A 14,047-nucleotide genomic window follows, 5' to 3' on the forward strand; every position below is an offset into this window, starting at 1 on the left:
TTTTTAATTGCTTGCAGTGGCAGCCCCCTTTAGACAATATCATGTTTTCTTTATTTCTGTGGCACATTATCATACCGATTGGCTTTGGAAATGCTCGTTTTAGATGTGGTGGTGTCAATTTTCATTTTTTTATGTACAATTTCAACACAAGTTTTTGTTCACCTCTACTCTAGAGAGGGCCTGCATCTATGCCTCTGTCCTGCAGTGGGTGTTCAATGTTTAATTAAGCACTTGGACACCTAATCTTGTGAGAGTTCTTTGTAGGTTTACATGCGTTAGCAGATGTTTGAACATGGAAAAAGTAGAGCATGTGGTCACTGCCCTCCCTCATGGACTGCCAACATCACATTTGTATATACTTCATTTAGAAATGAGACCATATAAAGCCAACAACAAGGAGTAAGCAATGGAAACGCAGAGGAAATAAACAGAAAGGAAATGCAGAGCAAGCCACATACAGCAACAGCTCAAACACGCATACATAAACTACCAAGCAAAAATAAATAAAATCATCAGACGGGCAAGTAGTCTGTATTCTCAAACCAAGTTGAACGCATACATCTAGGCATTACAAATTCAGTCACACCCATCAAATTTTTCTAGGTTTTCCAAACACTTTATAAGCATTCAAAACAGAAACATAATTTATATTAAATAGAACTCCCATAGGAGGAGTGCAGTTGGAGAACCATTTATTCAGAAGGAGGGGCCTTCGTTATATGCCTCCATACTGACTATCATTGGATTCAAAGTCCACCATTAAACGAAATACACAAAATGAAGGTAAAGACCTTAGCATTTAAAAACAGACTAGAGGCTGTTTGAGCATGAAGATTTCAAAACGCCTGAAACATGACCCCTAAGATACTATACCGACTTCCAGTCAAAGATAGTATCGCGTTCAAACTCATGCGCATCATGCAATATAATGGGGGGGGGGTGGAGGGGGGGGGGGGGGGGGGAGGAGAGAGAGGTCTTGCCTGTATCTGGCACCAGATTTCATTCCATTCAGCAGCTTAGAATTTTCAGCCTGCAGTCCATATAGACACAAATATAATCATTTCAAAGACTACGGCAAAAGCATGAGTTTGAAACTCTAGTCTACAAAAGGTACTGAATACACAGCTGAAATTTGAAAAACAAAAAGAAATCCTTGTTCAGGTGCTTTTTCAATTCCATATCCATAGGACAATATTTGGGTTCTATTCTCTGTGACACAATTTAGTTCAGTTTGGTTGATGGACAGTGTGTCAATTTATCAATTTAAACATTTTCCCCAGAACCTAAACTTGCTGGGTTATTAGTTTCATTAGAGTTGCTGCTTGACCAATAGCGCTTCAAATTAACTAGAGATGGCATTAGCTTGGCATACAGTTTGGCCAAGGGTAACTGTAGAGAAGCTGGAAGGGAAGGGTGGAAGGGAAAATAAAGGGGCACTTCTGCCTCCCAAAGGGCAACTGGGAGTATGTCAGGTAAACATTCAAATGCATGTGTCTTGTAAAATCACTGCAAAATACTGCTTTTATAATTGCTAAATTTGAGGCCGAGACATCTGTGAGGCTAAAGTATACCTCATGGAGGCTCTAGGCAGTGCCTTTGGAGGAAAGTGAGAAAAGCTATAGCGCTGGAATGAAGTGGGAGGATGGAGGTCAAAAGGGATGTTCGAGAACTCTAGTAAGGAAAAGGAGTTAGAGGTGGTACAACAGGTGGACTTGAACTTATGAACAGTGTGTTCAGGGATGGGAGGAATTGGCATGGTTAGAGAAATGTATGGGATTCAAGAGCATGGTGATAGAGGCCAAACAAGGTGCCAAGAGAAAGAGTTGTGCTCAAGCGGGATCACAATGGTACATGTGCAAGGCATGCCGACCGCAAACAGTTTATATTGAAGCCTTTTCTTTGACAACTGAGGCATCTATCAGACCTCTGAGCAGATGTGTGGCTGTATGTGTGGGGAAATAGGGACGGACATTAGTTAAGGGTCCCTTGGCCAATAGAGCTATAACAAATTGACCCTGGTAGAAATTATTGCATGACAGGCATTTAAGTACCACATTAATTCGGGACAGGACTGGTAAAAGCAAAGCAAGGTCACTAGTTGTCTCTTTTAAATAGATTTGCATCTTGCTCATGTAACCCCTAGTAACACCTCAGCATTTACAAAGATAAAAAAATAGCCATTGGCCATCAACTGCAGTTATAAAATGCTTTCCCCTGCCTTTGACCCTCTCCTTAGTCTTACTACTGCACCAAGACAAAAAGAAATTGCGAATTAATGACCGAAAAGTCATACACTCAAGTCTTAATCAGGCCATGGGTCCCTAGAGCAGCCGTTGTGCCCCTCTCATTGTACCTGTCAACACAATCTCAGCAAGAGACCCTTGCTTTAGTTTAAAAGCCATAATTAGCTGAGAAAAAAAGAAAATCAACCAACAGCAACATTCTACTTACTTGTCTATGTTTGAGTAAAACCACTCATATATACACCATTTGTGTGCTTTTGGTAGTTTAAGTAGGTTTCGTAAACGCAAGCCGATTTTCTGTGAGGCTTTTTTGTCTGGTGTTGGCATTGATGGTGTATGCTTCTGTGTGAAGAAAAGAAGAACAATTTTATTGTCTAATTTCCAACATGAATTAAGTACACATTTCAATTCCAACTAGAGCTGCACCATGGTGACAGATATGCATAATTTCCTAAAAAGGTCTATTTTATTCTTCAGTGATTTAACAAGCTCTAAAGGTTATGAATCTTTCAAAGAGACTTTTCACAGGACCAAAAAATGGCATGCCCCTAAGAAGCGGTGATATGGATACCAGGACAAAAAATAAAATCAATATGACTGGTTTGTCACAAAAGTAAAAAACATCAAATTTTTAGCATTTCCCTAATGAATAATTCTGCAGACCCTTTGTCTAGGACTAATAATTTTTTTTTAGAACATTGTTGTGAAATGGGCTGATTCGCAAAGGTGTTTAATGACAGCAGTCGAAAAGAGACTCAAAAGATGGCCCCTAATTTTAGTATATTCGTGTGGTATGTTTACCTCTTTTTGACCACCCTGTAAACTGAAACCAGTTTACGTGGGCACCCTAATTGATCATAGAAGCATCCGTCACAAGGTAGTGCAATGAAGTTGGACACTGGAAAGAGGCTCCATGTTTAACTTGCTGCATTCATGTTACTAGTGCTACACATTTGGAAACTGCCTACAGAACAGGTCACAGTGAAGACATTTTAATGGTATCGCAGTCTAATAACCTTCAATCAAAATAATCTCCTGTCTCTCATCACTATAGGAATGTGGACATATGCAACTTAGAGGTGTATTGCGCACACACACCTAGCCCATTGATATAACTGATTTCATAAGGCCAACTTGTTCATATGTTTTTTTCACCACATTTATTTTCTGTTTTTAGGTTACTTGTGAGTCTGAACTTGCTTTTAAGATGTTTGTTCGTACAAGAAAATAGCAAGAGTGAACAACTTTTTTGTTCCTTTGATACCTCAAGCCTGGCGTGGGCAGTAGATATGCAGGAACTGTCCACAGCCTAGAATCCTCTCCTTTTACTCAATTACTTTATGCTTGTCTCAGTCGACTTACAGTGCTCTGCTGCTTTTTGGCTAGGTTTGTGCTTTAGAAATACCACATACATACAGAGATCTTTTGTGGAGCAGCTCTTAATCAGAGCAGGTTTGAACGGAGTACAAAGTCTGTGACCCATTTCTCCTTCATTGTATAATGCCAAGCTACAAGACGTGACTAAGTTTATTTCACTGGGATCCTTGGCAGTGAAGGGAGAGGGGTGGCCTGCCAATGTCTTGTTTATTGCTCCGTCTGCACTCAGATACATCTGTTTCTTTTTTTTTTTATTTTTTTATTTTTTTTTTTTCATTTCAAAGACCTTTATTTCAGCAGTACACAATATCACAGCCTCACGCCTACCACCTCACGGGCCGGCTACAGATGATATTGCCCCCTTGGTGCTCTCACCTATATACACAGCCATTTGACCGGCAACCCGGATGTCCGGCGGCAAGGCCCTGCAACATCTCTCGTATATCATCCCTGCTGGATGCTCATCAGACCAAGGTCCATGAAATTATTTTCGTTTCCTGTTTTTGCACCTCCACTGAGATACATCTGTTTCTTCAAGTATGTTTTTTGTTATTGCCAAAACAGCTTCAGTCAGGTTGTTGCAGATAGGACAATCCTTCTCCATAGGTCATACACTGTAACCAGCTATAGTCTATGCCAATCAAAGACGGTAGACAAACCAGGATCAGTCTAATATATATATATATATATATATATATATATATATATTTTTTTTTTTTTAAAGTATATTAAGTTTTTCCCCCAAATACTATACAATGGCATAACATTACAGGCATACAGTGACAGTGGTCAGAGCAGTCTAATACTTATGTGGCACATAAAATGGGGAGAAGTAGCCATGAGGAACGGCACATGAAAAGGTACTCACAATTTCAGTGAGCAGACATAGATGTATTATTGCAATATTTGTGAGCATAAAGACCCATCACATCTTTGGCTGAACGATAATCCAATTTAAAACCACTGTGCCCTTCTTTACGAATCTCCTCAAAATTCTATCTTTCGTCTTTGGCAAATGATGGATAGGCTACCTTGTAAGGCTGTGAACTTCATACTTAACAAAATATCCATTCGTCTGACAAAACAATCTCAGAGTCTGGAGGAAAATTACTCTTCAAACAGAGTATCTAGTTTGAGAGACCTGCATTGCCTTTCGATCGACGTCAGAACGTGAAAGATTTCCACCATGATATCCATGAACTTCACAACCACACAAACTAAGGTCTTGCAGGCAACTTTGGTTTCAGTGTCTTTAAAAAAAAAGCTTAGTTTTATTAGTTTTCTATGTAACAGGAAAGAGGGGGAAAAAATGGAAAGAAAGAGAAAAAGAATAAAACATAAAAACGACATAACAAGCAGTGCAAATGCACCATGTCCCGTTAAAGTATTACATAGTTACCAAGGATGAGCGCCTTCAAACATGAAACTATAACATGGCAGGAGGGTACATAATAGGGAATGCAATACAACATAGTCCAAGTCACCAATCTAGTCCCAGACAATCAAAGCAATAATTGCCACTCTTGGCTGTCACATCGCCTGTAAATATCAATACACATCACAAAACGTCATACCCCATCTTCAGAGCCAGGATTCAGGGCCAATTTCTCATCACCATTAAATCTATCAAGGAGGAGCCATTACATACTCTGCAGCCTTTTCGTCAGTGCAAGACAGGCGCAGGTGATGCTCATCCGCCTAAGCCCCCACTCAAGCACATCCCTGAGCCAGAGGGATGTTTGCAGTGCTCTGGACCCCAACTACCCAACAACCACCCACCGCTAAGCCAGAGGGAGTCAAAGCTGGGACACTTTGTATGGAATCTTCCACCCCCTTGGGCCTCGCCACCATACCCAACAGGCACGCCCCAGGGGGGAGGGGAATCACGAAGCCTCCGGCTGCCTCGATCTTGGGCACAACTTCATCCAGAACCCCTGAACTGCAGCACAAGCCCAGGCAAGATGTAAAAGGGTGGCACTAACCGCCCCACAATGTGCACACCTCCTCACCCTAGTGGGATCTATCTTATTGAGTTGAAAAGGGGTCACATACCCACGGAGCAAGTAGTTAAAGTGCATCAATTTGAACCGGTTATTGCAGGAAACAGTCCTCACCAGTTCACAGGCACGCATCTAATCCGCATCCATGATCTGTTATCCTAGATCCGTCTCCCAATCCTGCCGAGCCTTATTGGGAGGTTGCCTCATTTCCTCCTTAAGGGCCTTATAAAAGAGGGCAATCGGGTGTCGTCCCTCCCCCAGCGAAGCAATCCACCCAGTACCTGGGAGGGCTATGGTGCTGCGAGGAAGCTGCTCCACATCTCTCACCGTGCTTTCCAGTATAGCGTAGTGCAGGAAGTGGCGCAACCCTTCTGAGCATCACCTGGATACAGGTATCCTGCCAAACAGCCACCCACCCTCCACTGGTCTATAGACATATCTAATTCAATTGCCTGAAACAGTATGAGATCCCACATATCCTTGTTCCCTGTCAAAGGGAGCCCTGTGAAGTACCTTCTTAACTGCCATTTCCCATATCGCAGCTGTGTGCCGTACCAGATACGGGACTGAATGCTCCGATCAACCCCCTCACATCAATAAGCGCTCCAATGTGTCACCCCCAAGCATATCTTGAAATAGTCTCTTTTCCCAATAGTCCAGCTCTGTAAGCCACCAGGGGGCATGCTGTAGATGCACTGCATAATTTATTTGGTATATTTATATGGTTCTTTAATGTGTGCCATTTCATTCTAATTGGATTTCATTCATTCTAGGCTTATGAACTTCAATAAGATACCACGATGGAGACGTAATCTACAATGAAAGTAAATTCCCAGAAAGGATGTCAGGCCGGACCAGACATATCACACATGCTTATGATAATCATTCTTAACGTCGGGTTTGTCAGTTCCTACTCCTGACTTATCAAATGGTCTTCTTGCCTTAGGTCATCCTAACACAACCAACTGTATTCGCTATTAAAGGACCCTCCTCATGTTTATAACCGTTGTACGTTGTGCTATAAATTGTCCTCAAGGCCATCTTGTCCTTCAATAATGGAAAATGTATTCTATGTACCATCTGGTAATACTGACATCCACTTTGGTAGCACACATGGTGCTAAACAACAAGTTATTTACCTTTGGTAACACCTTATCTGGTAGAGACTCCATCTAGCAGCATATTTTTACCTTATAATCACCCCAAGGCATCAGACTTGATCTGTACTTTTTCTCGTGAGTAGTATCCCCGACACTAGTTGGTGGCATCGCTAGTCTCCGCATGGCAGTGTCAGAGTCATCCACACCAGAAGTGACATGCGCAGGGCCTATATGGGTGCCACCCCAGCATGTTGATGTCAGTTTCTTTTCGCGACTTTACACACCAGGAGCGTGGAGCAATGAAGAACACTGACCACTGGTGGTGGAACTAGGTCCCAGAAAAGGGAGCATCAATACATTTGCAGAGCGGTGAGTATGGGTGGGTCGGCATGGGATATGCAGCTAGATAGTCTCTGCTAGATAAGGCGTTAATGAAGGTGAGTTACTTGTTCATCTGATAGACACTTCTAGCCACAGATTCCTTCCCTTAGAATAGCTACTCAAGCAAAACCGCTACACAGGTTGGTCTGCAAACGCAAATTAGACTAGGAAGTTCTGCAGGACCAAACAAGCAAAATGCCTGCCCAAACAGACCTAACTGTGCAGGCAGTAGTGCTTGGTGAACATATGCAGTGATGCCCTGGACCGGAACTCCAGGTGCTAATGCAATGGTCGCAGCCTTTTCTCTGGTGAAATGAGCACGCAGACCCTCTGGGGGTTGCTTCTTGGCCAATGTGTAGCCAATCTTAATGTAGAGTATAATCCATCAGGGGATGGGTTGTTTCTGCATGGCCTTCCATTTTTTGGTCCAGACAAATGCCATGAAGAGTTGATCGTCCACCAGGAACGTTGTTGTGCGATCAAGATAGAACGACAATGCTCTTTTTTGGATCCAGCTGGTGGAGTATCTCCTCTTTTTAGAGGGATGAGGAGAGGCTACACCGGGATAAGAGGTAGGCAAAGTGATGTACTGGCCTACTTGGAAAAGGCCCACCTTCGTCAAGAAGGATGCTCGTGTCCAAAGGATCCGCTGTCTGGGAAGAAAGACATGGAGGCTGAGATGACAGCCTACAGTTCACTGACTCTCCAGGCAGATGTAATTGCCACCAGAAAGGCTGTCTTTAGGGTTAGAAGCTTAAGAGGACAGATATGAAGCGGCTCAAAGGGAGCACACATTAGAAAGGTAAGAACTAAGTTAAGGTCTCAATGAGGCATAAGGAACGGACCTGGAGGAAATAAATGTTGCAAACATTCAAAAAAACCTATTTACAATAGTGAACTTGAAAATGGAAGGCTGATCCGGCAGCCACAGGAAGGCAGAGATGGTACTTAAATAACATTTCAGAGTACCCAATGCAGAGCCCTGCTGAGCCAGGGGAAGGATAAACATATCATGCTTGGGAAAGGGGTGCAAATAAATGGTGAACATTTTTGGTTGTACACCATGCCACAAACTTGCTCCAACAGCAGGCATATACAGTCTCGGTGGAGGGAAGCAGCGCAGCCAATATAACGTTACAAACTTTGGGCAAAAGGTTGAGAGCGGTCAACGCTCAATCTTCATGCACATGAAGGCAGAGTGTTGACAAATTTGGGTGGAGAACTCTACCATGCTATTGTGACAAAAGATCCTCCAAAGGCGCAGCCTGATGGGAGGACCTATAGCCATGTTACAGCTTGGGACACCAAACTCTCCGATCCCAGTCTGGAGCCACAAGGAAGACTTGGGCCCGGCAGTTCCTGATCTGTGGGCAGGAATGCTATGGGCACAAATGTGTACAGGAGACACAAGCTCCACTCAAGACGAAAAGCCTCTAAGAGCAAGAGCCGCCTTGGAAACTCCAACGTGCAGAAGTGAGGATATCAGACGGTCTCAGATGTGGAGAACAGATCTAACCAAGGCCCTCCCCACTGCTGAAAGAGATCTTGCATGACCTCCAGGTGGAGACGCCATTCGTGATGCGTTACGCATCTTCGGCTGAGTTCCTCCACTCTGGCATTCTGGAAGCCTGCTAGGTGTTGAACCACCAGGGAAATGCCCTGACGTTCCAGCCATGTACAGAGACGTAGGACCTTGTGAGAAAGTCTACAACCCCACTCTGCCCAGTTTGTGGCAGTGGAGTTGTCCATAAACACCTGCACTAGCCTCTCCTTGACGGAGGGTAGAAAGGCTTTCAATACCAGTCGGATCACTCGGAGCTCCAACAGGTCGATGTGGAGTTAGGACTCTTGTAGAGGCTAGAGGCCTCTGACCTCCACCTCTCCCAGGTGGCCGCCCGAGACCAGGAGTGAAGCATCTGTGTTACTACTGTCAGATCTGGTTGGGGAAGGGAGAGGGGTCTGCTGCTGACCCAAACTCAATTTGTTAACTTCTGCAGAGCTCTCCAAGATCTGGACCATGTCAGAGAGATTCCCCTGATGCTGTGCCCACTTGAACTTCAGGTCCCACTGCAGAGCCCACATATGCCAGGGGACATGTCTCACACGCAGGATGTAGGAGGCCATGAAGGCCAGAAGCCTCAGTCAGTCTCACCGAAATCCAGGATAGAGGCTGAAACATCGGTATCATAGTCTGGACTCGACATTCGGGAGGATAAGCCCGAAACTGCACTGTGTCCAGAACAGCTCCAATGAAAGGGAGAGTCTGAGAAGGAGTAAGATGTAGAGGGAATAACAATCACGAGCCACTTCTGATGCAAACATCCTCTCGCAGGCTCCAGTGGCCAAAAGAGCCACCACTTCCGGGCAGACTAATTAGAGGTGATCCTCAACCAGCCTGTCACAAGTTGGTGATATGGATGGAGGAGTACTCACTAACCATTTCAGTCAATCTGGAGAACCCAGCAGTCGGATGTTATCGACCTTCAGGGCTGCAATATCCTACCTCCAGCAAGACACCCATGATAGTTGGAGGGCAAACTAAAGAGGCTTGGAGACTGAGGCTGGACTGGCCCGAACACCATCTACCTGATTCACGAGGTCTGGGAGCACCGCATCCTCGGCCACGCAGAGGCTGGGAAGCTTGTGTGCCATGGTGACTGGGCGAGTAGAGACGCGGCCTGAAGACCCTTTCATGGCCACGAAAGGCAGACTGGGGTTGACAAGGGGCCATGGAAAGGCCCAAGGACCTGGACGCAGCTCTGCTGCTCTTAAAGCGCTCTAGTGCTGCTTCCGTCTTGTCTCAGTGGAGACAGGATCCATCAAAGGGCATGTCCATGAGCAAAGCCTGGACATCGCACGAAAAGCTAGTGGTTCTCAACCAGGCATGGAATCTAAGGGCCACCTACTAAGAAACTGCTTTGTCTAGTCTGGTGTATCCAGGTCACAGCGTATGTTAAATTAGCAGCGTTCCTCCGTCAGCAATGCCTTGAGAGAGAATGACTCGGGCCTCCTCCAAGACTATAGGCATCACATGCGCAACCGAGGGCCAGAGCAAATGGGAGTACCAGCCCAAAAGGCAAGCGGTGTTCGCAAACAGCAGTGCCAGTCTGGCAGGAGAAAACCTCTTATTTCCTAAGGTGTACAGTCTCTTGGATTCCCTTTCCGGTGGCGTGGTAGGGAATGCGTCAGAATTTACTCTGAAAGCAGAAGCTTGGCCTACCAAACTCTCCGAGGTGGGGTCCCCTGGGGCAGAGCACTGGCAGCGGGCAATTGCCCTATTCACTTTCTATTTGAATACAAGGTTGTATTCCTGCATGTTGTTGCGGCCTACTTATGTTGTTCTCCTTTGGCATAGGGACACCTGCCACTTAGTAGGTATGCATTTATTGTCCTACTAGATTCTATGAATAATTGTTATATGCACTCCAAAAGATCTTTTGTTTCTTTGTGTTTGAAGTTTATTTAAGCAATGCATTTTTTAAAATTATTTGCCTTTATAAAGTGAGACATCAGGAGTGAGTTAATAAAATGTAGGATAGGACGAGGAACAGGCAATATAGAATACAAATATAAGGTTTTAGAAAAATAGACAATTTTGAAAGAATCAATTTCAGCCAGCCATAAAAAAGAGGGGACCATTTAAAATATAATTTTCGGTTACAAGTATTATCACAATCTAAAGGCCATCCCATATTGCAGAAGAGGCCACAAACATTTATGCTGCCTTCTGTAATACTAGAGTACATGATATATAGACCTTTTTTCCGCCTCTGTCTTTTAGAGTGTGACAACAAGCCCCTCTACCCCTGGCTTTAACTATGATGCAATAATATAGCATCTATAGCAGTACGTCACATGGATTATCTTTTCTATGTTGTACTGTTACGTGATGTCTTGTTTCACGGGTGCTATTTTATGAGTGGTGTCACCCATTACAGTGTGTGGCATGTTAATGACACTATTTGTGCACATAGGATAGACCATATGAGCACCCACAATATACAGGTGCAATATTTTGATAGTTGCATGCACAATCATGCTAATGCGACCTGCCACCACGGCTGACAGGTCACTGTTTTTAATATATCTTTTTGCTTTCGAATTACAGACACAGATTAATCACTAGAACCGTATGTATACAGAGCGCATTAGGTGTGCATGATTTATGTCCTATTACAGGATTCACTAGGAGTGTTGCACACGGGGCTGGACCCCGTGGAGTCCTGATGAAGAGCTATTAGGGGAACAGCTTAAAACATGTTGACAAAAACACATTACTGAGACAACCAGACTCATTAAGGTCAAGTTTCTTCTCAGTAAACGACCCCTGATTTTTAACCATACCAACTAGGGGAGGGAATACAAGAGTGGCCAACTAGTTAGGTATTTTTAAATTTTCTTTCCCTTTCCACTCCACATCACTGCACTACACATAGTCTACAATAACAAGCATTTGCAATGCAATAGGTCTCACATTTACGAGAGTTTGAGCTATTGGCAATGCAATAGCTTAAGCTCTCGCAAACACAAGACTTATTGCTTTGTAAATATTTGTTTACTAGCGCACATGCAGCTCTTTCACATTCATAGCAGCCGCGCCACTGTCTTTAGACAAACCACGTCTAAAGAAAGGTGCACCACTATTAAAGGAAAAGGGCAGCTTGGGGTGCATTGACAAAAAAAAGTATCTGTCAAGTTGACAGACGGATGTTTTTGTTGACAAAACACGATCACTAACCATCCACAATGGCAACTTATTGATCTCATGCGATGAACCTCCATGCTCAACATTCAATTTATTCAATGGGAACAACACAGTCTTGGGGACGGACCAGATCACAATATAAGACTTGGTTTGGGGTATGAGCAACGCCTTACTATAAATAGCAAATGGAGATCAATAAAATAAGTTATTTGCCGCACTGAGAGGCTGCAGTCAGTCGCATAAAGTGTTACACACAAAAGTTACTAGCTACCAAGTAGGTTAAACGTGCACAGCCTTCGACTGCCTTTTCTCACTGCTAACAGATTTTGGCCACTGAACATGGGTGAGCAACACAATCCTAAAGAGAACATTATTGGGTTCAACCTTAGGAGGAGATGAGAGTAAAGAAAGAGGAGACAGCATAGAGAGAACGAGCTTGTGTACGGTTGACAGGTGCTACTGGGAACAGTAGCAACCAACAACATGGCATATATTGGCTCTCATGATGCATGTTAGGAGAGAGAGAGTGGTGCGCACAACTAACTATAACAAGACAAGTGAGTGAAAGCAGCATATGTTTCCAATTAACGCGAGACGCGGCGGGGGAGGGGCGGAGCAGCGTTCAGACAGCAAGCAAGAGGACAGCCAGATGGCACATGATCAGGCACTGAAAGCTGGCGGGTGCACACATGCGTAACCGCAAGCGCTAGGCCAGCAAAAGTGTGTGGTAGCACTTTGAAAGTCAACTTACTAAATGTCTCGCAGAGCAGCGCATGAGCTGGCTCAGGCGAGACCTAAAAAGGGCTCCTACTTAATTCGCAAGTCGCAGCACGCCTCAATCCGGAGAGGATTGAGAGGAACCCAAATGATGAGGCATGCCACCTAGGGGCAACCCTAGTGGGTGAGGGGTCTCTAGAAAAAAAAGTATTTTTTCTAGACAAGGGATTACAACATATTCTTGCTGTATCCTATCTAATTCCCTAAGGGAAGGCTTTCTTCAAATTATACCAAAATGTCAAAAATTTAATAAGAGGAACCGTAGATATGAATTAGGATACGAGTTAATAACGCTGTATGGAGGAATAGTGCCATAAGCTCAAAGTGCATACAATAGTCAATTTTAGAGGTCAAATGGGACCTACCCACAATTTGACGTGACCAAGATGGAGGGAGGTCAAATATACCAACCAGATTCATCCTAGTCTAAGATTTTACCTTCTCACTTTAGTCACCTATCCACCACACTAGTGCACTTTTAATGTGCCACAGGACTCTGGGGAGGCACACTGACATCAGCCTGACACCCTCGGAGTCTAACAGCAGGGTCCTTCAGGGTCCATTTGCCACTGGTCAGCTGAGCAGCTACAGGGAAAGGCTGCTTGTAGCTTGTTGTGTCACTGTTTTCTTGAATAAGTCAGCCTTCCGTCACCTGGAGTCCATTCCTTTGTCTTGGGTAAAAGAGAGAATAGGCCCAGTCTTTCAGGACTCTTTTCAGGTTGCTGACAACAGATCTAGAGCTCTTCTGATCTTCCTCAGGTCAAGAAATATTCGGAAGTGGGTGCCTGGAGATGCCACATTTGTGCCTGGCAAGAGCTAATGGGGGAGAATGACTCCTGGGCATGCCTTAATCAATTGGATAAAAGTTCCCAGAACCAACCCTACTCACTTGGCCATTTTCAAGATGGTAAACGTCTTCAGGGGGGCAGGATTGCTCTATGGTAATTCTAGTTCCCTCCCATATCTAACACTAAAAGCCAGCTTGGGACAGTCACTGTACCCACTGTAACCACAATAAACCCGGAGAAAGATCTGGTAGAACAAAAGTAGGGTTTTCAGCAGCCAGACAGTGGAAATGTTTTGCCATCCCGTTTCCCTTTCAATCAAGTGCGCCCCTAGTGTTGTATGTATAAGTAATGTAATAAGTGAATCCAGAAGTCCTGTCGAGCATGATTTGACATTCAAGCAGTATTTGACACTAATGTCACACAGGATGCTCAGAGCCTCACCATGCATATTCTTCTGGTTTCATACAACAGTTGGGACTGTCAGTGAAAAATAGTGTTTGGGTGCTAGTTACTGTAAGGATATGTTAACATTAATTTTTTACAAATTCTACTTTCAAATACCATACATACAGCCTTGCGGGTGACAAGGCCTATAGCGGGACGGAAAAGTCCTTTGCATGGATATGGATGTGTACTCTGCCTGGAGTGCCCAACTGTACTGTTGTCTGGTTCCCTA

The 14,047-nt window shown here is 44.1% G+C and overlaps 1 protein-coding gene across 2 annotated transcripts in view; it reads right to left on the reverse strand.

Annotated features, from left to right (window-relative positions):
- Nucleotides 1-14,047, reverse strand: part of LIN9 (lin-9 DREAM MuvB core complex component) — a 490,456-nt gene that overhangs the window by 303,708 nt on the left and 172,701 nt on the right. For both annotated transcript variants that reach the window (XM_085610417.1, XM_085610416.1), the window contains one exon: nucleotides 2,452-2,585. In XM_085610417.1, the coding sequence (XP_085466543.1) occupies nucleotides 2,452-2,585 (134 nt within the window). The remainder of the gene's footprint in view (nucleotides 1-2,451; nucleotides 2,586-14,047) is intronic.

Source organism: Triturus cristatus, chromosome 6, assembly GCF_964204655.1.
Source record: "Triturus cristatus chromosome 6, aTriCri1.1, whole genome shotgun sequence".
Lineage (NCBI taxonomy): Eukaryota > Metazoa > Chordata > Amphibia > Caudata > Salamandridae > Triturus > Triturus cristatus.